General features: G+C 43.6%; 1 protein-coding gene across 2 annotated transcripts in view; it reads right to left on the bottom strand.

Annotated features, from left to right (window-relative positions):
* Positions 1–21,370, bottom strand: part of ctbp2l (C-terminal binding protein 2, like) — a 43,384-nt gene extending 22,014 nt beyond the window's left edge. For both annotated transcript variants that reach the window (XM_026178440.2, XM_026178441.2), the window contains exon 1: positions 19,531–21,370. In XM_026178440.2, the coding sequence (XP_026034225.1) occupies positions 19,531–21,355 (1,825 nt within the window). In that variant the 5' untranslated portion in view covers positions 21,356–21,370. The remainder of the gene's footprint in view (positions 1–19,530) is intronic.
* Between the last annotated feature and the right edge of the window lie 5,084 nt (positions 21,371–26,454).

Here is a 26,454-nt window from a genome sequence, read left to right as displayed (position 1 = left end):
TCTGTATGTGACAGCTTGTTGAATATTAATAGAGGCAGCTGGTAAAGACTGGGCAGCAGTGGTCAAAAACATCAACACCAAACTGGCGAGGGTGTGTCAGAAACACTCCACGAATGGTGGTTGATCGATCGAGTGAAACAAATGACTGGATTGTTTGTAATGTCATTGTAAACTGAACACGTCTGGGTTTTGGACTGTTGAAAGTTATGTAAGAGGCCAGTAATAAGTCATTTCCAAATACTTTGGCTTATTTTTCTTCCCAAAAATCACACAAACTCTATTCAAGCTTATTCTATTCAAGATTTTCTTACATGTCCACTAGAGGGCAGAAGAAAACATCTCACAACTATCAATAAAAGTTGTTAACAAATAGTCTATCATAGGTGGCAACATTAGGATTCAGCAGATGTATTTAGTTGCTGATGAGCTTTTATTCTTGCTCAGAGTCAAGGTGCAAATGTGCACTAAAGTAAAAACAATAACCTAAAACAGGCTAAAAACTAAATGCCACTTGTTACTTGTCACTGATTCAGAGATATGAAGAAAAATACTGATTATGGCTTCTCCCTGCTTCATCCTACCAGTGTGTACTTGTATCTAACAATTATTGGCGCACAGTGTGTGTGCACGTTAGAGAAGCTGTAGATGAAGCAGTAGGAGAGAGGAGTGGTTGACAGGCTGTGTGAAACCCTTAGGCAGAAGTTAGATAGGCTGAACTCCATGAATCATCCACCGGGTTCCTCTGACCTTTCAGTCTCTTACTCAGTCTCTTAATCTCCCTCTTGTCGACTTCTTCCTCTGCTACATTTTAAAGTATCGTTGGCACTGTTGTATTTTCGCAGATCTCTCCCTGTATGATAGCATCTTCTGACAGCTCCTCTTTGCTGCCGATGTCTAGCCCTGAGTGACTGTTTGCTCACTGCGCATCTCATTTTCTTTTTCTCCCTTTTCACATAAATTCCTCCCCGACCTCTGCTATCATTCCTCAGCTGTCTTTCAGTAATCACTGCCCCTCCTTTCTCTGTCATTCTTTCACCTCAACTGTCATTTCTTTTCCTCCATTTTCTATTCCGACCCTCAATTCCAGTTGGTCTGTCTGTCTATAAGCCGAAGCGCGCATGTCCTCCTGTGTGACAGATTGATTCTTACACTGTTGATTTTGATGGAGAGGATATGATATATTCAGGCAGGGAAAGCAGGGAGGTGACAGGCAACACTCCCTCTGTGTTAAATTGACAGCAAGTACATCAAACCAGTCTCAACCGGAACCGCTGGGTTTGTCAGCTGCACAACACCACAACACCCGTTTCTGATAGGTGATGCGTTCATGACACCTTTCTCACCACCTCTTTTCTCCGTGGTGATACTCAACAGCATCCCTGTGCTCTGTGCATCTATAACAAGTCTGTACCAATCTAAATTAAGTAGAATATAGAATTGTGTGTGTTTAGATGTGTTCATACATCTGACAATTTAAAGCTTCATATTTAAGTCACAATAATGGATGGGGAGTAATAGTCTCGTAACCAGGCAACAACGCCCGGGGCTAGAAAATGAGGGCAACGCAGAAGTGCCTGAAAGTATCCACTTCCTCGAGTGTCCACTCGAGGCTGGCTTCAAAAGCGCTAATAAACTCTCGTGTTAAAATAAACATGTTCACAGGCTGTTTCAAAAGACAGTTTTCACGTCAATAGTTAATTTTCTCCTTCGTAACATCCTTGATATGAGGGTTTCTGTTTCGCCATCTTGGTTGCAAAAAATGGATGTGATGAGGAGGGACGGGTCTGGCACCCATTAGCTACCGACGTGGGATTGACAAGATGATAGCCAATGTGGTTTCATGACATTTTGAAATGTGACATGAAAAAGATGTTCAAAATAGGAATAATTTTTTACTCAATCTACAGGTATCGCCACCTGGTGGCAGCAGTTTGTAAAGGGTCTCTTTTTACTGCCTGAGTGGTGCCTTACGGGGTATTTTTCATGTAACCTTCTTATTTTTCAGTTAATGTACATTTGAAAGTACATTCAAGAAGTCTGGTCCTGAGAATTCATAATGGGATTTCATCAACCAATGAGGGATGGAATGGAGTGACTATCATTTATATACAAACTATGCAAATAGTCGGGGTTTAAAAAACTTAACATCGATCTAAAGGCTTTTTGGCTTGCAAATTATGGGTGAAAAGGTAGTAAAAATCCCCTCTAAAGTGCCATAAACTAGAATAATTTTGTGCTTTGAAGCCACCAGCAGTTTTCTCAAGATTACGATTTACTGTCAACCTCCAATTTATCTTTTATCTCAGCATGAATTTAACTCTTTGGAACAAGACAATCTCAGTGAGAGGCACTGCAAGCCTTGGAAACAAGCTTTAACCTCCACTGTGACAAGCACTCTCTAAGCTCACTTGTTTTAACAGCTGTGCAACACCTTTTCAGAGGCAACAGGCAGGAGTAAAACAGCATTTTCAGCAGGTCTACCATGTTCTCTGCAGGTTTACGTCCTGGCGCCTTGGCAAACGCGGCCGCTGGCCACCTGACTGCAAACAGCCAGAGGATTTGAACTGAAGCATGAGCACAGACTTTCATACGGTGCACCAAATCTCAACAAATGTGTTAAGTGAAGGGCAGGGGATTGTGGAGTATTGGAGGTAATGTCAGAGCCGCAGGAGGCAGAGTGCTCTTAATTTCACTCACTCCTCCATTAATTAATCTCCCTCATTTCCTTTCCTCCTAGTTCTTGCGTCCTCTGCTTGCCGCTTAACTGTTGCCAGGCTGCAAATGCATGCGCGTGAGATGTTTAGGGATGAATTAATTTTCTTTGAGGGGGGCAGCTGCTGTTGTGGGTTTACCTGCCAAAGGAAATAATGCATGTGATGCATGTTCACACGCATACACACCTCCTGCTGTGGTGTAATATGTGTAATGATAGATTTGGGGCTGTAACTAATGATTTTCTTCATTGGTGATTAATTATTTGATTTTCTTCAACTATTTAATTAATTGCAAATCTTCGACATGTCAAAAATTAGCGACATAAGTGACATTTTCTTATTTAATTTAACCACTAATCTAAAAACATTTAATTTACAGCCTGATAGATACGACACTGTTCTGTACAGGTATCCATGGTTTATCTGCTGGTTATATTATTCAATTAAATACCTCTGCTTTGTGATTACTATACTTTTGGAATGAAACTAACACACAAACACATCTAAAATAATTCTCCCTGCTAAAAGCACAGACATATTTATCATGAGGGCTCCAAGACGCTGAAAGACGAGCCTTGAAATGATTTTTTTTTAAAGACATCCATGGCTGCTAGATATTATGTTACTAAAGTCTTTTTAATTCCCTGTAATAAAATGTGGGGGCTCAGTTAGCGGTCTAAAAACAGAACATTTTTCTCAATTAGATTGCACACCAGTTGTGGAAAATGAGAACTGGGTCACAATGGAAATTATTTTGGAAATCTAGGCCTCCAGTAAAAAAGCTTAAAACCACTTGATGTAGATTACCAAACTTCATAAGATCAGTGTTTTTCCTCTTTCTTTTTTTCCAGTAATCTTACTCAGTATTTAAATCTGTATTTAAATTCTAATCATTCCTTTAGACAAATACAACCCTAACTCAGTCCGGGCTGGAGGCTGCGGTTTCTGAGCCAGAAACACTTAGTCAGAGTCTGGCAGCAGGAAGTAGCAGAGCGGCGTACCGGGAGATGAGGCCAGTGTTTCCATTATGTGGTGAAGGGAGCTAGGAGTCTTATCCTACCACTGGCCTCTGCTGCTGGTGCTATGTTGCCTCCAGTGAGGGGAAGGGGGACTAGAGGGGCAACGGGGAAATGAGAAATTAAAATCAAGAGAAGAGCAGAGAAACAGAAGTCACTTTAGTGCTAATGAGAGACAAGCCCTCCGCCATACTATAATCATCTTCTGCCACAGGTTACCTAGCAACCCCAAGCTGCTGTTTGCAGGTGGCTCCATCTCAACAACAAGGTTGGGTGGGGGTTGCTGCTGACCGCTAACTGTTACAGCCATTTACTGTGCCACCCTGAGCTAACACATGACCCATATACTTTCCCTGCTAAGCCCAAAAGGAGCAGGCTGCGTGTGAGAGGTGGGGCATGTCGATGGTGGCGAGAGAAGGGTTATAAAATGGTCACGTAACGCCTGCTTTACATGCGCGCTTTGATATTAGAGATTAGATGAAACTTTATTAATCCCTCGGGTGGGTTCCTCCGGGAAATTCAGTTCCAAACCATATGAACATGTGGTTTCATTTGGACTTTCCCAGGCTGGCAAAATAGTTGACAATCTACCTTTACGTTTAGCGGAAACAGTTGCCGTTTAAATAATTTAAACACTCTAAAGAAAATATGGAGGCATTTTGACAAGGATTTCGTTTTGATTTAAATTCAAATTACAATCAAATCATTGCTGATTTTCTTGGCAAAAACGATTCTACAAATCATTCAGGTCACATGCGCCACACAATAAATCAAGACTGAATGCCTTTTTTGGCTATTATAAAAGAAACATGTCACTCGCAGTGGATTGCTTCAGCTGTTCTTAATTAAAGATAATTCTCCCAGAAACTTGCCAAAAAGGCCAAACAAAAGCCTACTGCTGTAGTAAATCTCACGTCCTCACTGCAAATTGGCATCTCTACTGTGAGTTAGGGAAAAAATGAAAAAGTTTTAGACAACTCTGAGAAGAAAGTTGAATCTTTTTTTTTTTTTTTATATTAGTGGAACAATCTTGTCACGATTGTCTCTCAGGTTTGACGTTCCGGTTAAAATTTTCATGCAAATCATATTAATAATTTACTGATTCCCTACATAACCTGACTTTAGTCACAACCCCGCTGCTTGCATTTCCTAACAGTACATGCCAAATCACCCACAGAGTGCAAAACAGCATCAACCAAAATAGAGGCCTACAGTGGTGCACACACTATGTAGGCCAACTTTATGTTACAAATGTTTTACAGGCACCGAGAGGCCAGCATGTATACCCTATACCTGACTATAAATACTACTTTTCTTTTTGATAAATCTTATAGTTATGGCTGGATCAGGTGATGCTTACCCCTCAGTTACACTGTAATAGACCTAGGCTGCTGAGTGCTTCCTATGATGAACTGAGCCTTTCTTCTTCACTCACCTCTTTTCACTTTTATACCACTCTGCATTTATACAAGCAACTGAGGTGATCTGCTAGAAACCAAAGCAACTAAAAGGAGGTTGCAGTTGCAGCCAGTTGGGCAATACACATTTTTCCCTCATGACTGATAGTTAAGGTGGGCAATTCTTGAGCAATGTGATGTCACATGAGAAAACTCTACAGAGGAAAGCCAGAGCACATAGGATGGTCTGCTGTGTACCAGATGCACTTTAATTGGTAACAAATTAATTAGGAAGAAGATTCTAAACCACATTCATGTTCAACAAAAGGCCTTCAAACCACATTTCCATGCTGTAAATGTTCTTGTAGAGGAAAAGGTTGCAAAGGCAAAGTGAGATTTTTATGAAAACGTTGACATGAGGGTCGATAGTATGTAACTGGGAGGTAATGAATGGGACAGCAAACCTTGGTGAACAGCCAGGAGGTTGCTGCGAGGTAAAGGAGAAGCTTGCTGTGCACAGGTTACAGTGCTGTTAGGTCAAACAACACTTTGTGTTCCTCACTTAAGTTTCCCTCCATTTCACATGGCGCTTGTACTTTTACTTACGTGTGCACATAAAACCTGTCTAGAACACACGCAGACCCAAAGTCTGCCCGTGACATCACGAGGTCATTGCATGAGTTGTAGTAGTTGAAGAGAGCGGGTGTGGAGGGCGGGCATAAGCACCCTTTGTTGGCAGCCTCCTCCCTGCCCTTCCCTCCCTTCACTTCCCCAAAAGTAGCACACAAAGGCCACTTGTCCTCCGCTGCCAGTGCCCCACCCCTGTCACCACCCGGCTGCCCGCCACACCAATCCATCCCCTGCCAAGAAAATGAGCGCACGGCTGTTTTAAATGGTACCCTCTGTGTGCACTGGCGGGCCGGAGCTCGCACTCCACTGCGGGACAAAAGCGAGTGTCAACAGCATCCATGGCAGAACCACGCCGGACCTCCCATTACCTCCCCTTCCTCTCTCTTTTTCCCGCTCTTTTATTCTTCGGCGTTGCCCTGAGCTACAAAGTGCAACTCTGAGCCCAAGACTGCAGAGGCAGCAAAAACCTAGTAAGCCCAGTTCAGCAGCACAAGTAACAGACCCCGAAATGACTACTCCTTACCGGGCACGCAATGCATCCACACACATACACACACACTCTAAAACACTGCTCCCCTCCTCTCCTCTTACCCATACTCCCTCTACCCCTCCCCATTCACCTACTTCCCTCCCACCTCCCACATGCCAGACTTTATTAGACATCCAGAAGAGAAAACAGGAAACATGCTGCTTGCCTGGAAAATGTTGTCTCCACATTATTCGTTTTTAAAGGCTATGCATCACAGCGAAAGCAGGAGATGACTGAGGCGAGTAGGGAGTGGAAAAAACAAAAAACACAAAAAAAGGAAAGTGAAGGACCCTCTGCAATCATCCATGGAGGGTACCCCCCCCCTCCACTTCTTCCTCTTCTCCTCCTCCTCCACTCCTCTAACCCCCCTCCCCCTTCCCCTGGAGTTGCTCCTCTCGGTCTGGCCCTGTTGGTGAGGGGAAGGGGTCTCTGCGGTGCGGGCTCTCACTAAGCCCCTGGCTGCATCATCTTTAGTCCATGCCTTTGAGGGCAGGGAGAAAAGCACCATACACCCGCGGCGTCCTTATATGCACGCTTACTCACACACGCTGAGGTCAGAGCTGATGATCGGATGGTAGCAGGACGGAGAAAGACGGGGGCAGGAGCTTTTGTCCTTTTCTCTTTTCCTTTTTTAAATCTCCCAGGAAGAAAAGGCTGCTGCGGTCGGGGAACGCAGTAGCTGGAAACTCTCTCGCTGCTTCCTCTGCTGTCAGCTGCGCAACATTTATTCGCTTTGCGTGTCTCTCTATCGCTCTCTCTCCTTAGCTTTTTTTCTCCTGCCTTTGTCTTAGCAGATAATAAACCAGAAGCTGCAGAAAAAAAGACCTTGCATCGGGGAAAAGAGAGGAAAAAAAAAAAGATCTGTCTAAATCAGACGTGCCAGCTTGGACATACAGAGCTGGACTCTCTGGGCTTGCACAATTTACGGCTGTGTTCAGTTCACTTCACAGGATCCACACGCATAACACACTCAAGCACAATTCCTCCTCCCTTTTTTCCCTCCTCCTGCCTCTCCACTTTTTTATGTTTTATTTCTGATCTGGACTCCATGGTGTTTTGAGAATGCCTGCCCCTTTTCCCCCCCCCTCACACGCACAGACACACACACTGGTTTGCTCCCAGCCTAAGCCTCACCTCCCTTTCCCTGCTGATTATTTGGTTTCCTTTTCTTCTTTTCTACTTTCATCTAGACCTTCTCCCCACTCCCCACCAAAAATACTGAACATGCACACAAACTCACTCCACCCTGATATTTTGGGGGCTTACTGGAAAAACATTGGGGAAGTGACATACACACTCATACCGCCTACCTCCCTTTGAAAATGCACGCGCACACACACACACACACACACACACACACACACACACACACACACACACACACACACACACACACACACACACACACACACACACACACAAACTGCAAGAACAATGCAACATTCAAGCCACTCCAGCAACAACATTACAGCTGTAGACTTTGCTGTTCTTCACACCATCAGGGAAGTCATCAGAGCCGAGCGTGTTAAGTTCACAGTTTGGTCCCTGTAGGGGAGAGCTGACAGATCGCCTTGCTGAATGACTGTGAGGATGAGTGGCTGTAAACACCCTGTTTGGAATAACAAAGCAATCGGAGCCTCCCTGCTACTCGCCAGAGCACGGCGACGAACATACACATAAACACACGTGCACGCACACCGTCAGCTGCGTGACAAGCGTGACCAATACAGCAAGAGTCCGGCACGGTCACGCGCCAGAACTGATCATCACTCACAGTGAAAGCAGAAAGGTGAAACAGCACAAGCAGTGTCCATCTAAGTGTAAAGCTACTTCTCTTTTTTTGTCTGTGTGTAGGACCATGATGTATATCCGCTTAAAGTGTGTGTGCTTGCTCAGGTAATTATTGGGGCTGTTGTATCTCAGCTGCAAGAGCCCAACAAGCGGAGACATGACCTGTCATCCGAGCTACAGTCTGCAGCAATGACACATCTGAGAGAGTTTGACCATCAAAGGCAGTAGCAACCCACTTCCTGCCAGCCGGCCAGACATGCTCACACTCCTTATAAAGTGTGGGGATATGGCTGCCCCTCTGATCTTTCTCTCTTTAATAATATTAAAAAAGCTGGGGTGGGGGTTGTCTGTCTGACAGCAGTATATTAACACAAGAATATCACAGAATCCCAGAAGAAAAATTTTTGGGTTAAAGCAGGGAAGATGCAGCTGCACAGAAGCAATAGGCTATGCATGGGGAACCACTGGCCCAGTTCAAAGAAAGCGAGATGTGCTCCAGCACTCGTCCAAAAGCTGACGAGCATGTAACGACATGCTTATTTGGAAGAGGCGAGTGAAGACTAGTGACGACAGATTGGCACTGCAGCATCCCATCCCTGCTCCCCACACCATTTCAGTTTTGCTGCCCAAAATGTATTTAATTGAAATTCTGACCAAAAAAAACCTTAGCGCTGAATTTCTGAAATATTCAGTGCGATAAAAATCTTAAAGTCAGATTTAATCAATTCCATTTGAAATCCAATTTTTTTAATGTCTACCGATCTTTATTTTAGCCTTTCATTTTTCTCTTCACTTTACACATAGTAAACACAGTCTTTGTGTAAACATAAGTGATCAACCTACTCTCAGGTGCTTTGAGTTGCACAAGGATGTAAATCTGGGTTTTTATATTAGCTGCCTCTTTAAAAAATTAGTGTGGCTTTCTACGGAAAAAAAAAAAAGAAATCTGTTAAATTTTAAATCAACCACACTTACAAGAAAAGCAATAGTGCTGCTTTTCCTGGGATGCATAATAATACTTGAGGTTTTCAGTCTACACTCCTTCCTGCTGCATGGTTTCTCTGAGCGCCAACCTTTAGCATAGTAAGACATCAAGGGCAGCGTTCACGCTCTGGAAGACCCAACAAATGTTCCAAGCCTTCTTACAGTCCATGAGAGGGAGCCTTCTTCTTTAACCAGCCTAATTATACTGTGTGCGTCCTTTTAATGTAAGCGCTAGAACTTGGCTTCTGAGAGCACAGTGGATGTAGAGGCCCGTTAAATCCCCCTAAAGCAGTTAAAGGGATTTTAAGAAAGTAAGTGGTAGAGCGAGCCAACCTGCCGCTTGGAGACGAGGCTTGAGCTGACCACATTATGACCAGAGGTTCAGGGGTTCATTTCAGATGCTGGACTTGGGTCAAAAAGAGGTTCAGCTCCACAGCAGTTAAACCCCAGAGAATATCACCAGACAGCTTTTACAGTACGTTTTTCTTGCTTTGATTTTTTTCTCCTTTTTAAGAGCTAAGTGTTGGTGTTCTATTTTTTATTTTAGTTTTAGTGGTATCAAGAGTTTGTGCATTCTTTAATGCAATTTTTTTCTAGCACACTGTAAGACCATGATTTTCTCCTGTACTGTACTTCTACTTATGCTTGATCTGCTCAAAAAATGTCCGCAGACTTTACGGAACAGTTTTCCCAATGAATACTGCTGGCTTCCACAGAGTGCTGAGCATCACAAATTTAATTTACCATACCAGTGGGGTGAAGAGATTTATTTCAAAATCTGTACTAATATAGCCACGAGTATCCCAAAAACACTGTGACTTTTAAGTTTACAAATTGCATATCTTGATTCTCGCTGGAATGCAATGTTAATGAAGCAGACAAGACCTTTTTTTCTTTTCATTTCAGCTACAGGTTCAACTACAACTACAAGCTCTGCAGGTAATTACAGTCACTGTGCACATTCGTGAGTTCAGATGTAGCCAATTCATTCCAATAATCAGAAAATCCACCTAAAAAAAAGATCTAATAAGCAAGAGAATCTATTAGTTACACAAACAGTGGAAGAAGAAATCTTCTGGGGACCAGTGGAGGAATGCAATCGTTATTATAAAATACCTCCAAATCACAATATTCAATATGTTTCCAAAATGAACATCTGGAACAGCTTTGTGGCCAAGGTAACTGCAATAGTAGGGAAAGGTGTTCTTCATGGAGTAAGGAAGACACACAAATGAGAACTCACATGTGTAGGCTACAACAGCACTACATTCTGATTGATTCTACCTATAGAATAAATGACTGCTAGGCTGTTATAGTCTAACAAGTGGCAACATTGTATGCAGTTTTGTCCCGAAACATGAAAAACTATGCGAATTTTTTGTGTCATTACTTTTTCACTTGGAAAGACTCAGTGAAATTAAGGCTGAAGGCAGTTTTGTGAAAGTAAAAGTTTTATTATAAAGCCCTGCTTGACTTAAATAACAAGAGGACAAAAGGAAAAAAAAAAAGAATTACGGGTTGCAAGATTTTTGGTGCAGCGGGAATTGTGTGACTTTTTCTAGTTGGGCAGTCTTTGAGTTCCTCCAGCAAGAACAGCGTGCCTTGGCAATTAATATGTTCTGATAACACATTCAAAATAAATTAGCACAAGCGAATAAAATGCTCTTCCTTCTAGCATACACTCTCAGTGCATCAGGAATGTTTTTGGCAGTAAACTGACTACTGCAAACCTCAGCAGACTCCACTTCCCAAAATTGTAAATCTGAAAAACTAAGCCCTACAAACATGGCTTAAAAAAAAGTCCACACCTTTCCATTGCTAACTTTACACTGCATGTCTTTAGTAAATCCCAACATGTTTTTTTATTCCAGAAATGAGCTGGCACTGCCACAAACCTTTAGTAAATCTGTCCCTTATGAACGCATTGTCTGCTTGAATTTATTATGTGGGGGAAAAAGACCAAAGCAAACAAACTAAGTCTTCCGTTCAGACCAATAAAACAATTTCAACCCTCATTCACAGGGAATCAGCAATGCAAAATAACTTTAGCCAAAGATCATGTTTGTTCACTTCACAACTTAAAATGAGAGCTGAAACCTCTGATCCCACCCAACCAAAATATCAGGATGATCGTAAAGCCAGTCACCATGCAACATCAATATATGGGTGATCTTTAGCGGTCTGGACATTCTTCAGAGGGAGGGAAAGAGGGCAGTATTAGTTTAATTTTTGGTGATGCAAGTCTAATTTCACTGCAGTGAATATTTATTTAGGAGGCCCAGGTTTATCCACTGGGAGGCACCTGCCGTGACAGTGGCAGCCAGGGTAAATAACCCCCCAGGCATGTATGCAGACACACAGATACCCACAAGACCCCCCACCCCCTCACCGGCGGTCCAGATAACAACCCTGAGTCAACACTGCCTCTTCGCCTTTGTTTTCTCTGCCTCCCTTCCTCTCTTCCCCTCCCACGTTCAAGTCCCTGCGGAACTGCAAGGACCGGGGCTGAAAAGATGCAGGGATGAGGGACAGAGATAGTGAAAGAGAGAGCAAAGGCAGAGAGAGAGTGTATGTGTGAGAGAGAAGGGCTAAATTACAGCATGGGAATGCAAATGAGTGTATTTTATTTGGGGGGAGCCAACGAGGGCAAGCAGGCTTTATTTTCCAGGCAGGAACAGCCCCCCCGTGGCCTGTGGATCAGTTGCAGCAACGGCTAAGAGAAGAAAAACGAACATTCTCACTCTGTCTCTTTACTTGGGGAGGAATAAAAGAAGAAATACAACAAATACAAAACCCACAACTCTCAGAGGCTGGTGCAGTCATAAAATAAAATGATATTTTTCTATGCTCTCACGCCACCTCCTCTTCCCATCCCTCCTCAGCTCACTCCTTCCTGCACCTCCTCCACCCAAAGCACAGACACTAAAGTTGCTGAAATATAGGCACGCAGCCTGACCAAACACACCACTGCCACCACCGCCACCTCCCCCATCTGGAAAAACAGAGTGAGAAAAGTGAGCGTGTGCAAGAGCGATGAGGATGGAGGAAGCAGGCTGAGCCAGCAGCAGGTGGTCTCCAGATGTGGTGGCTCTGGGGACAGGCCACTCTAGCGCTGTTAAGGGCGACTCAGAGCTCCATCCTTCCCCTTTTTCCTTCCATCGCTCCTCCTCCCCTTTCAGTGACAGGAGCCATCTGGCCTGGCAGAGAGAGTGGAGCACAAAGTCCCAACCCTCCCAAGTGTGGCCCCTGTGTGCCACTCAACGGAGTGCACGAGTAAATAAAATGCATGCACATACGTGCACAAAATACCTCCTGCCTACCTCCCCCCAACCCCCAAAAGCTGTCACATGGCTATTAACCCATCGAAGCTGCAGCCCAGCTGTGCTCCATTACGATAAATACACTGGGGTCATGGGGGTCCTGTCAACCAGGAGTCAGCCATCAGATACTATGAGGTGTCCACTTACAGCCTTTTAAAGCTCACTTTGCTAAAGAGTTACAGCCATTTTCATCATCATAGCCCCCCCCGCTTCATCGCACTACACCCTCTGAAAAGAAACTCCCACCCACCTACTCATCCACCTCCCTCTACCATGGCAAATGATATTTTACACTTCCTGTGGCAGCACAGACCTCTTCCCCACAAAATATAATACCCTGAAACCTACTGTAACCGGAGTTCGCATTTTGGGCGCACAATTTGACACCTGGAAAACCTGACACCTTAAAGCCACAACGACGTTCCCACGCAACTTGTACGCCGTCACAATTGATGCATTTCACTCAAGCTAAAACACAATTACCCAGAGGTAACGGCGTGTTCCCAAATATGAGTTTAAAGCAAAAAAAAAAAAAAAAAGAGGCTTTCCTGGAAGACAAACAATTTGACTTTCTCTTTTTTTCATGGGAAAATAAAATATCTTTCTTCTCTCCAGTTGTCAGTCATTATGACTCTGTTAAGAACTGTTGCTCATAAAAAATAAATAAATAAAAGCCGTTTGAACCCCTGGCTGTTTCCTGTAGGAACATTTGTAAAGCTTGAGAATACCTTTAAAAGCATTCCTGCGTAATTGTCTGTGCTGCAGTAGAAATCAGGAATGGAGGAAAATGGACCAAAATGAAAGGAAGCAAAGGTAGCAGCCAATGGGAGCAATGCAGGGTCAGCGCTGCCTGTTCTCTCAGGTATTACTGAACAAATAAAGCACTCCATCTCCTATTAGTGTGTACAACATAGGAAACAAGGGATGAGGGATTCGCTGCTGAGCAGATTATTTTGGTTTATTTGTTATTTTAGCATTTGCTCTATGGCAGTAAGGAGGATGTTTCACATCTTTGTCCTCTGGAAAATCAGTATTCACTTACTTTTTAGGACGGCAAATGGGAAACAAAAATATTCGACCGAATTTTTAATTTCTACCTATTATCCCTGCCCATTACAAATAAACTCACATGGGAAATGTTCTGAGAGCCTCTGCTGTGTTTACTGGCAATTGTGCTGGATGAATGGCAACCGGTAACATGGATTTGCAACACGGGCAGGAGATCAAACCACAGGACAAAAGACTAGCCCGGAAGACAATAGAGAAGCACAGAGGACCACATGGGGAACGAATGACAACTGATCGATCAGGATGACCACAACCGGCCGAAGTGCAATTTTTACTGGAAGAAAATAGGCCTCACAACAAAAAAGGTTAGTACATCAGCTAGGCAATGAGATCACCCACTATATGGTGGTCAGAGAAACAAGTTCTTCCAGGAAAAAAAAGAACAGAGATTACTGTTACACCTTTAAAAAAAATCCTGTTGCTTTCATCTGTCTTCCTAGGTTTTATTCTTCATCCTCTGTATTTCTCAGTGTCTCTCCTCCTCCCTCCTCCCTGACCACAGACCATGAAAGAAGTAAATATGTGCACGAGGTAAAGCAATCGGTTAACCTTTGAAATACCCTGGCAATGAGATCTGCCTCTCTTTACTCTTTTCAGTTGCAAAAAAAAAAAAAAAAAAATCGAAGAAGAGGAGAAAAAAAAACACAATGTTGGCCACCACTTCAGAGGGGATATTCAATATCCATGAGCTTTTTCATTTCACACTGATGAATAATTCAGGGTGACCTGCCCACCACTGAGTGAGAGAGAAAGAGGGGGAGGGATAAAAAAAGAAAAAAAAGAAAAAAGGAGAGAATAACTGGGGAGGTATGCAGAGGTAGTTGTCTGCTTTAGTGGATGCAGCTGTTCCTCTGTGACAAGCACAAAACCAGTCTCCTCCCCAGCTGCTGTGGAGAGAGGAATAATATACAGCGGAATTGACGACAGATAATTGGGGAGATTATATCAAAGCGCTGCCATTCTTGCAGCACGAGCAGCAAGCGCACGCCGTTGCTATCCTGTAAACAAAACTGCCATGGGATGGGGAGACTAGTAGAATAAACATGACAATGCAGTCTCTCGAAATAGCCAAATTATTCTTCCCACCAATCATAACAAGTCATCAGACGAAGACCCACAAAAGCTGGAGAAAACCCCCCGCACATACTCACACTGTATGCATCGCACCATCGCAGTTACCTTTAGCACTGAGGACGACAGCAAATTGATCACCACAAAATAACAGAAAATTCTCTCAATAATGAAAAACACACAAACTTGAAGGGTAATTACAGGGTAATTGCAGAGTATAAACAAAAACTTGTGTTGCAAACCCGTAATACTTAAATAGGCCTATTGACAGTACTGACTGGCATTTATCAGCAATGCAGAAGAGCGGCAACATAAACTTTGTGTTATTTCGGAGCAGGAACACCTCTGACCCTGCGCAGAGGTCAGCTGCAACTATCGCACATATACGCACAAACACACACTCAAACACTCAAGCTGTCACAAGCAGGGGGAGACCAGCTGTTCCTCATTCGCTCGAAGGCTCCATTCCCTCCACGGGTTGGCTGGCTTTGCAGAAACCATTAATCCCTCTGTGAACGCAACCGATGGTTTGGAAAGATCAACCATGAGAAAACACAGAGGGAGGGGTGAGTGAGGATGGGGCTCGAAAACACTTTTTTTTCCCTTCAATTTTTTTTTCTCTCTGAAATAAATACTGAAGTGGAAAAATAGATTTGTCGTATTTCCTCGGGGATACAAACAATACGGATTTTTAATGGAGATGGAGCAGCAGACAGTTCATGTAACATCTACCAGGTTTTAAAGGAAACTGGAGATACATGACAGAGAGACTGCAAACAGGCAAGTGTCTAAGAATCCCAAAGTTACTGTGAAGCACACAGGGTAGGAAAGTTTCTTACCGATTACCACCGATCATGTGTTTTACTTACTACAGAACAAATTGTCCAAATGTTATGAGTTCATTCAGTTTGTTGCACAATTATTTTCAATAAAATTACAGGTAATAAGCACAAAGGCTACAATTACTACACATTTACTCTTTTATGTGAACAAAAAAGGGAAAAAACTAAGAGTTAGCACTGAATAAATTGCTCTGCAGCTTTAAAGTAGTGAGGGTTTGGCATGTGCGTGATTATAAGGCGTTAATACAAAAGCACATATAGATGCTTATTACAGCTCCACATAATAACTTCGTACCGACGATGTGTGAGCTGAACCTTCTTGTCTGTCTCCCTTCATTCATATCAGTGGGATTAGCGAGGATGACACACTGTCAGCAACACGTGATGCTTGTATAGTAGCATGCACAAACACATACATGTGGACAGCAGGCTTCCACCTCTCTAATTCTGCGCCTATTCCTGCCTTAATCTATTAGCCCTCCACAATAATAATGTGTAACCCATAATTGCATTAAGAACAAGCAAGGAAAGGGTAAACATGCAGTTCAGCCAGGAAGTATTAGGAAAGTTATTTTTGTGTTGCCTTAACACCGCAGGGCATTTGAATTTAAAGAAAACGGAGCCTGGATCATACATGTTTGCACATACACATACACATCAGAAAAACAGACGTTTTCAGCTGTGCTCCAGTAGCTCGTGATGTGCCTAGTTTTTAAGTTAGCTGATATTTTTTTTAAAGCAGAGCTAAAACAATTCTACTGCAACACTTCCTGACGGCACTTTATATGTATAGTAGATAGTGCTAGTAAAAGGAAGAGAGAGACAAATAGAGGAAACTTAAGGTCTTGTCTCTGTGTCCTGCTGTCAGCTTCATCACATTCAGCCATCCTGATGAAAATGAGCACTTCCTGCTGTTGAGAGACGGGCATCTGTTGTCTGTGTGCATGTGTGGCAGCATGGTGGATTGTGCCAACCTCGTTCATTGTTCCACCAGCGCGCACACACACAGCCATATATCGTAATGCATGAATATCTGGAGTTATGCATGTGTGACCATGTTAGCTATAAATCAAAGCGCTTTGCTCCCATAGAATCAAAACCAGAGTGGCTACGCAGGAAGACAGACGCTACCTTGTTGCTAAAGCATTTGCAAGTACTAGTCTAGGGCCAAAATGACACACAGGGAGTTGTTTCTTTCCACCTAGCTAGGGGGAAAAACATGTACGAGTGCACAGTGAAATCAACGTCAGACACCTGAACACAAAGCAGTTTAGCCAAGGACAGCTGAGTGCACATTAGGCATGCATCCTCGTGAATGTCCTTCCAAACACAGGCAGGGAAATTAAAATCCCATTCAGGCCCCCCATGGGAACCATGCACTGGAAGGTTGCATAACTGTCAGCCACAAACAGCAATGGTTTCCTCTCAGAGGCAAAAAAAAAGGTGATCTGCTGTGTTTTGACTACAACCTGGGCACCGAGTGTGTCACCAAGAGAACAGACTTATTCAGGTAAACACATCAACTGACACATCCCATATGGCTATGAGGCGCTGCTGCCAAGTTCTGGTCTCACTCCTCCCTGTAAGTTACAAGCTCTGCTCCCAAAATATACCCCGTCTCCTCCCCACACTGCCTGCTAATTCTCCAGCCCAGAAAAGTACAGCTGAAGATGTTCTGCGGATTATCTCCACAAGGAAACCACGTGCAAGTGTCCACCTTTGTTAATCTACTGAGCACGCACACAATTCAGGCTACAAGCCAATCGCACATACAGCCAGGGAAATGGCTCTTCTGCTTCACGTGACACTGAAAGTTTCACCCACCTGTGCCGCTCTGTGGGATGCCACTGACGGACAACTCCATGGCCAATGCAAGTGCTTCGAGGCCCTCTCCCTACTTAAGGTTGAAGGAAATGGTGCAACAGAGCTTGACTCAACCGTTTAATGCCATTATTAACACTACTTACAGCTTTAGCCAACCAAGACAGCGCCCAGCGGAGAGGAGGCAGGGCCCTCCCACCTGCACCTACATCTACATAAATATTTTAAGAAAGCACCGATTTCACTTCTGCTCACGTCTTTGTTTTTACAACTCTCCTTGGAGAATAAATTTGAATTTAATGGTACGATAATGTAGATGCCTTCACGCTATGTGTAAACGTCCACTTTAATGTGAGACGATGAAAAGGACAGTGCTTCGTATTGGGAGGATTTATTCAGGACGTGTAAAAGGAATTACGTGTCAACTTTTCATCAATATGCATGTTTTAACATAAAACGCCATGCATGTAATGCGAGAGGCTCTTCACAGATATACAAGCGCCTCTGCAGAAAAGTGACTAGCAATTTCTTGAGATGTACACTGCTCAGGGGGAGCGGGTGGGTAAAAGAAATGGCCTACACCGTCTTATTGTTTTCACTCAATTATCTCTGCAAAAAAGTAACAAGTTTAAAAAAAACTAAATGTGTAACACTGAATGCGGAGCTCCACTTTCCTGTTTCCTTAAATGTGAAGATTATCTGCCTCTGATTACCACTGAAACCTATGTTGCCTGGCAACACACAATTAAGAAGTACGCTTTCCGATCAGCAGCAAGGGCCGCCCATTATCAGATGAAGTTAGTGAAGCAACAAATGTCAGCGCCATGCAAATGAGTTTGTTTGCTAAAAGTGTTATGGGTACGTTCGGCCGTCGCCGTGACCTTGGAGAGACGCGTACATTTCCGCGAAACTGCGAGAGGAACCCTCCTGCCTCCCCCACATCTCCTTCTCCCTCTTCTGATTCTCACACCTCGCTTCTTATTTCCTTGACAACACATGAAGGGAAGCCACTTCATAAAAGTCATTACTCTATAACAAGTGCAGCGGCCCACGGACCCATTAGAGAGGCCGGCAAGATACAGGGTTACACGGCTGAAAACAAGGTTAAAAGATTTAATTCCTCCCTAAGCTCATCAGCTCTCATCAGCCGGGAAATATATCAACTAGTTAGAAGGAGAAATCAAAATAAGCTGAGATGATGCCTCATTGGAGAATTCACTTGCAGTATCTGGACATAAAACGCTACCTCACTACTTGTGTTAGCCTTGTTTGAGGCCCATTAATAACTGTATTTCCGCAGATCTAAATATAAAAGCACACTTAGGAAAGCTCCAAAAACATATTAATTTAGTAGTTATTTCCTTAATGGCTCTGTCACTATGAAAAAAGCTATAATGAAATTTCGAAATGAACATCAACTGCTGTTTATTAGCAGTGATTTTACAATCTAAACTGTATACTGCTTCTTGGAGCATGTTGGAAAACGTGTACAATGCAGATCAGTGGACATTTACTTAATAAACTCAATATATTAGTTAAATTTGAGTTTATAACAAAAGAAACACTCTTTTAGTTGCGCTGCACTGGAAGCAGGATTTGAGTGGAAGCGTGGAGTCTATAAAAACAGTTACCTCCTATAGTCGACGCAAATATACATCCAATTAGTGTAATTGGATTTGAGGCGGTTAAGCCCCAGATTAGGAGAGAGTGCAGCGTAAAATAGAATGACAGTAGCTCTGTATCAAGGAAATAAACTTTTACATATAAGACAAGCTTAACATTGATGCAATTCTGTCACTTAACTCACTCTGTCTAATATCTTACACTTAAATAATCAAAAGTGTTTAAAATGTGCTTTCTAACTTCACCAAATCAAGTGCAGGCAACCTTGAAAAGCAAAACGGAGCTGCAAACCACTCCAAAAGCACATTCGTGCCTGAAAATAATTCTGACCAACAATTTTAAAAAGAAATAGATGGAAAAAATGTTGACCTCAATAAAAGCAGTGCTGCTCAAAAGAAATATTTCAACTTGATGATGAGACAGGATCCCCTCTGGCAAATGACACAACTCTCTTGCAATACATGTATAAATAGTTGCGTAATTCAAAAAAGAAGACCCCTCCGAGCATAGCTACTTAACTTGTCAGATGCATCTTGCATGCTACTCCTCCATTCAAAAACACTGTCAGTGTGATTTTTTTCCTAGTATGCCAAAATCCATGTCAAAATATGTAGAACTAATATACAGAAGAAAATTATTACCAACTTACAAAAAAAAAAGGTTATTCAGCAATAAGGATGGAAGGTTTGCATAAATTAATGAGAAAAGTGAGGTTGGACATTACTTGTGTCAGGTGTAGTGACCATGGTTGAGACTATGACAGGTGGACCGGTGCGGCGTCCCACCATCTTGTTGTTGTTAAGGTTTTGCGCTTGAAGAGTGGTGGCAGAGCTGACGGGAACTATGGTACTCTCAGGAGCAGCATTGATCCCCTTGCGGAGAAGTTGTGGGCTGTGAAGGGGGCTTGCTGCTCCTACAGGTGATGCTGGGGGAAAGTTGGGGGCTCTCTTCATCAGTTCCATCGGGGAATAGGAGCCAGAGAAGGTTTTAGGTGCAGCTCCAGGGGTGCCTGGAGCAGGTGGAGGCTGGTTTCCGAGAGCAGACATGGCAAGACCGGTGTGGGCATTATACATGGAGAAGGGTCTTCCCTGAGTCACAGCACTGCTATATCCTCCAGGGCTGACTGGAAAAGCTCCAGGTGCCAGCGGCCGTGCTCCTGGGTAGGTGGTGGTTTCCAGGAGATGTTGGGAGGGTGCGCTGCTCGGTCTTCTACCCAGAAATTCTCCCATTCTAGGGGAAACTGTCTGGACAGTGGTGGGAGGTTGCTGCATCAGGTTGGGGTCCATAGTCAAACCCTGGGGCTGCACGTAGAGGTCATTGCGATGGCTGAAGCTATTAGATCGGGCACGTGTTGCCGTCCCAACTGTCTTGCAACTGAGCACCACTCGTGACAGAACACGGGCCTGGGCCAAATTAGGGGCCACAGACCTAACATCATGGTCCTCCATCATCCCCAGTGTGGAAAGGGAATCAAAGCCATGTTGCAGCAGAAGTGTAATTGTGCTTTCAGCCAAGCCTTCCCCTCTTAAGAAAGCCAAGAAAGCAGGGTCCACCATCTTCTTAGGGTCTGCAGCACTGGGTTGGTGAGGAGGCAAGGTGGAGACCATTCCAGCTGTGGCAGCCACCATGGCTGAGCTGGGGTCATAGTTTGGATCATAAGGCAGCCTCTGGGAGGCTACAGCTCCGTAAGCCCTGGGGAAAGCTGCGTCCATTCCCTGAGAAGCTGGATCCACCAATGAACTGGTGGCAGCTGGCTGAAGGGGATCCAGGCGCAAGCTGTTGATACTGTTGTAAGTTTGACGAGCAGACAGCGGTTCAGCAGCGTAAACAGGAAGCGGGGGCTGAGCCCCGAAGATCGCAGTAGCGGGAGAGCTGCCACCAATACGCTGGACGTCTGGGATCATCTTAGATCCCAGAGTTTCCCTGTACAAACGGCTCAGCTCATGAAGCGGAGGGGGAGGTGGTGGCGGAGGAGGCGGGGGAGGAGGGGGAGGAGGAAGAGGCGCGGGTGTAGGTGTAGAAGCAGAGGCCAGTAAAGAGGGTGTGGCTCTTGCTTGTCCTTGATCCCAGGAAGACCTAACCCCCCCAACGCTGGGCCCATAATGCAAGGCTGATCTGGTGAGCAAGTGCTGGTTATCCCTGTAAAACCCAGACTCCTTAGGTGGATGACCAGATAAGGTGGCGTCAGTGAGGTAATAATCCTGAGGTGGTGCTGAGGCCCGGCCTGCCATTAGCTCCTTGAGGTAGAGACTGCTGCTTAGGTCAGGTACAGAGGTTTTCTTCAGTGGTGGCTGCCCATGCTGGTCCTGCTGGATCTGTCTGTATAGAGAGGAGTGGAGGACTGGATCCCGTTTTTCCCCAAGATCTAGGTGACCGTGAAACCAAACGTCTCCGTCTTCCCCACACAGTGCAGAAGAATTTCTACACCCTGCAATGTTACCGCAGTAGTGACAGCGACTTGCAGCCCTATCGTTCTGGCCTTCACTCCATTCAGGACCACGCTGGCTCAGAGAGCCACCAAAATACGACTGTTCACTTGAGTTAGGCATCAGTGAAGACAATAAAGAGGGCAGCTATAAAGGCGGAAAATAGAGCCAGGTGTTGTATTTCAACTCTCCAGTTACACTCAGCCCCAATCAAAAGAGAGGAACAGAGAGGAAAAAAGGAAAGGTGAAGCAGGAGGTACCCTTTTACCTGATGTGCAACCGAAAGCCCCCCTCCCCTCTCAGTCTATGCTATCATGTAGCTCCCTGCTGGCAACCTATTTAAATAATTCAGTCCTGGAAACATGAGAAATCTGTGGGGAGAGAGGCCCAACATGATAAAAACACAGAAAGAATACAAACACACAGAAAATTAACACACCTTTAGGTTGCAGCTCTGCTCCATTCTACTGCAGAGGTCATGCTTGTGCTGGGTATCACGGTTACTTTCCAAGCTAAGACTGAGGGTGAGAAATTGGGGTTAAAAAACACATGCTGGACAATGGCAGCAGAATGGAGGAGGGGACAAGGCGAACTAATCCACTGGGGGTTGATGCACGCCATTGGCAGGCGTAGTCTTCTTGTCCACTGCGTTTGCCACAAGGGGATTAGCATCAAACTAAAACCTGCTTAAATCCACTGCCCCTTGTGACATCACTTGAACTAGATAGTATACACAGCCAACATACTGCTGATACCTCTGGATGTGTTTATAGAGAGTAAAGCTCGAGTGTTTACCGCTCACCTCTCCATTGGCTTGCAGCCGGTATCCCTCTGGGCATTAATGGATCTTCCCAAAGGGACAGAGGAGGTTGGGGATTGACATGGTGTATTTCCCTTAAGAGAGGGGGAGGAGATGGTTACAGTGTCCAGTCACACAAGTACTACTGTGGGCCACATTTTATTTAGTGACTGGTAGAAAACGACAGGAAACCACTGGGCAAGTTGACATATATGAATGCCTATAATCAGCCGTGTTCTAATGATTGTTTTCGTCATGACTGATTTATACTACGATGAGTAGTGTCTATATGGTCCTTGTAATGCATGATCCTAGAGACACCTACTGCAGTAGGCTGGTGTGTCAACATAATAGTATCTCAACTGTGCACAAGGCACTGAAAGAACATTACAGGTGTGTAGCAGAAATCTAAATACGTGTGAACTGAATTAGTGCATTATTACATGGTACTAAGCCACTATATCTATCAGTTTGTCAGCAGGCATTCTGGTCAATGTGAGCCATCACAATATCATCTGTGCGCGTCATTTTTATCCACTCACAGAACTTACACTTTGCTACTGCACACCAGATGCGCAGCAGAGCAGATGTGGCTTATGAGATGTCACCATCAGCGAGATAACTGCCAGTGTTTACTTGCTGTGATAAGAGCAATGCAAACAGTGGCAGGAGGAGAAGAAAGGAGCTTTGATAAGTGTCTGATAGGAAAAAAGGCCGATAAAGTGAGAGGCTGCCAGTTTTGACTTTACCTCGAAAACAGATAATGTGAAATAGGACAAGGAAGGAAAGGAAGGGAAAATGACTGGACTATACCGAATAGATTGTCACATCTAAATGTCTATAGGATTGTTTCTGTTCTGCGTTTTACCCATCAATGAAATAGACACCTCGGGTTTAAAGGAATACCTTTTGCTGCAAGTCTCTAGTGACATCATCTGGATGCTTCTGAAGCTAAGACACTGAGACAGCGTGACTGAGACGGGCTAAATTTATTCCAGTTTAAGACTAACAAGAAACTGCTATAATGCTGTGTCTCTTTATGTTGTCCCACTACCTGTCAAACCGCAAAGCCAAATGCTAGAACCGCCTTGTTTTCGACTCCAGGCTTAAATGATGCAATAGTGATAAAATATCTAAACAAAACCAAAAAAACAACAAGAGAATTTTTAATTATGGAACATCTGAATCAGAGAGCATTAAGTAGGTCAAACAAAGAAGAAATCAGAACAGTTTTGTTTCTGCCTGCAGCTCTGTGCAGCGCATGATGTCGCACATCTGAAGAATGCTTTCTTTTATTAGAGGTAACCCATACCTAGCAATTTCCGTGCAGTGATTTCTCAGTCCTGTACTCTCAGGTCTGAGTCTCCCTGCGCCTTTTTGTCAACTGTAAAACACACCATTAATCACTGTGTTGTATCTCTCTGCGGCGATCGCAGACAATAACTTCTTTTAATAAGCCCCTTTCAGGGCTGTGTGTCACTCAGTTCCCGCTTCCTGACAAAATATTAATAACAATAATAAACATCTCAAGTACGGTCGGACTGGTGTTGCTTACAACGAAACAAGGACGTGGCTTATCATATCTCCCGCAATCTATTAGCAAAAGAAGCTGTGGTAGCAAATTCATCTTGTGCATTTTCCCTGACAAGCCTTTCTCTCACGAGAGTTGCTCCATAATTAAGTGAGCATACTACACTGCACTCATCAAGCAACAGGGATCCTGTGTTTGCTTGTATGAATAATACAATAAAGGGAAACTCCAAATTTAAACACTGGATATGTGGTGAACGGCATCAAAATTAATGCCAAAACCTCGGCTTGCTAGCTCACAGCCAGTCATGCGGCTCTGTGAAAGATCTCTAGGTACAATGTGTTGAACAGACGTCCAGCAACAGTCGTGCCTTTGGAGCAATCTGGCCATCTTTCTAGGGCACAGGACGCTAACGGCGGGACTTGGCAGGCAGTGCAGGCAGAGATAGCTGCAGAATGATTTAGATAGCTGCGACTCTACAACTGCTGATCCATTAAACTTTCATAGGGACTTCATAAATTAAAACCATGACTGGAAGAACTTGAAAATTCTACTCAATTACTGTGATTGTACAGTATATTAAAGTTTTAACGAGCCTCTGGGCCTTTTCTCACTCAAACACAAGTGCAGGCAGGAAGGAGGGGCGATGAGGAAAGAAAAACACATGGTACCAATTCTGGTCTGATGGCTTTCAGAGGGTTTACATCTGCTGTGTTATCAAGACGCTGTCCTCTGCCTCTTTACCACCTCGCATCTCTGCAGTGCACGGCTCAGCATGTTACAGATTTCAAGGATGGGAGGAACGCAGGGCAGAGAGAGAGCCGCTACAGGGCAAGACCTCAAGTAGACTTGGTGAAGCAACTGATTAGAGTTTTGTCTTCCATTTTAGCAGGTTGGTATTTTCCATCTTTGCCTTGTGCACAGCCCCACGCTCCGCCTGCCTATCATTATCAAGCCAGTGGCCCATACTGCATCACAGATGGGGCAGACAGAAGGGAGAGACGACAGCCCGCTTGCATTTTGGAGCTGCAGCTGAGTGAAAGAAGAGGGAGGGAAGGAGAGAGCAAGAGAGAGAGAAAATGTAATTTTTCTCTAAGTCGTTGGTGAAAAATGATTTGGAGTTCGGCTAAATGAAAGAGCGCTTTTTGTAGTTAAAAGCAGAGATGTGGGGGAAGGGTGGCAATATTCGTATGCGCTGAACGCTATAGAAGGCGAACGTTATTTATTTTCTGTAGTGTTAATGCATAGTGTATAAAGGTCAGTACGTCTTCTGGCACTTTTTATTTAAGAATAGCCGCAATCTATGTTTCATCTCCCAAGATAAGCTAGACTACTCATTCATCAGTGTCTTAGACAAGCAGCTGCACGTAATCCTGATAAAACACCTATAAAGAAATATAATGCAACAGATTTCTTACCCTTAGTGATTAAAATTTTAGCTATAAAGCAAAAGGAGAAGGACATAAGAATTACAGCAATTTTCAGCCAGTGGATGTGTTGTCAGTGCTGCAAGTGATGCCAGTGCTAGCTAAAAGAGACTTCTGCGGTAAATCTTTGTCGAGCCTATAGCACCAACAGTTCACGACACCATTACCGGCATTCAGGACTTTGTGTGGTTTTTAATCTGTTAATTACCTCATGGTTGTGTCACAGTGTTTTATATGTGGTACCAGCCACAATAGGAACAAATAAGATGCTTTTCCCTCCTGGGTCCTCCACTCTTTTTTGGGGGGTCATTCCCTTACGTACATTCCAATAATTGCAATTTCTGCAATCCTTCTCCAGGACATATTTGAGTCCTTATATTGAGATAATCATTCCTGTTCTCTCACTGACAAATTCAAAAACTGCAGCAAAAAATTACTTGGAAATGCACAGAATGAATCGACGGTACTGAACAGGCCAGTCGAAGCAACATGTACTTACATTTCCAGGGAGGTGCATGCTACCATGTAGGATTTCAGAGATGTCTGCGATGTACCTACAGTGTAAATTCAACATTTAACAAATATAAATCCACTGACAGGCTCCAGCCTCGCTACAACAGCCTTGCACTGTCCACTTTCTGCTGTGACAAAACAAATTTCCCACGTGTGGGACTAATAAAGGTTATCTTATCTTATCTTATCTTATCTTATCTTATCTTAACCCTGAACTGGATAATGGGTAATAAATATGGACTATCCTGTTCAATTAATGTACTAAGTGAGAAACTATATAGCATATATACTGTACTACTTGAAAGCATGCCACAGCTGTAGTCTAAAAGGAAACATATTCTAAGTTCAAAATTAATTTAGAGTAATCAACTGGCAATAAACTGGCAATAAAATATAAGAAACGATTTTGACACCATTCCTGGGATGGCAGTCCTCAATCCTCAATGCTATAAATTCATTGATTCATTCATTATGAATCAGCCAACAGATATATTTTTAAACCTTTCATTCAAGCTGTATCGATCGGGTTCTAGTTTAAAGAAAACGGCCACAAAATAAGCTTCATTGAATAATCAGTTAAATAAAAGATCACCAAAAATATAGTTTTCTTAACTGGTGACTCTAAGCTTCTCTGAATCAGTAAAGCTGGTAAGAACACCCAAACAGCTAGTTACATGACTCACGTTATTTTTCCTCAAGTGCTCAATCCAGTTCAAAGTTCACACTAAACAGATTCACTATAACAGTTATGAGCAAATGCAATCAGAAACTAGAAAGAACAATTCTGCTTCTGTGTCTGCAGTACTACTTTTGTTTTGCATCTAATAAGGATAAATTATATTCCTAATTATTCCACCATAAAGTGCCATCATGTTGCACAACATGAATAAAATGCAGATGCTGATAAAAACATTATCTGACTAGATTAGAGCGGCACTAATCTAACCCAGAG

Source organism: Astatotilapia calliptera, chromosome 8 (assembly GCF_964374335.1).
Source record: "Astatotilapia calliptera chromosome 8, fAstCal68.1, whole genome shotgun sequence".
Taxonomy (NCBI): domain Eukaryota; kingdom Metazoa; phylum Chordata; class Actinopteri; order Cichliformes; family Cichlidae; genus Astatotilapia; species Astatotilapia calliptera.
Note: the sequence above shows the minus strand (reverse complement) of the source record. Positions and strands in the feature narration are given on the sequence as shown.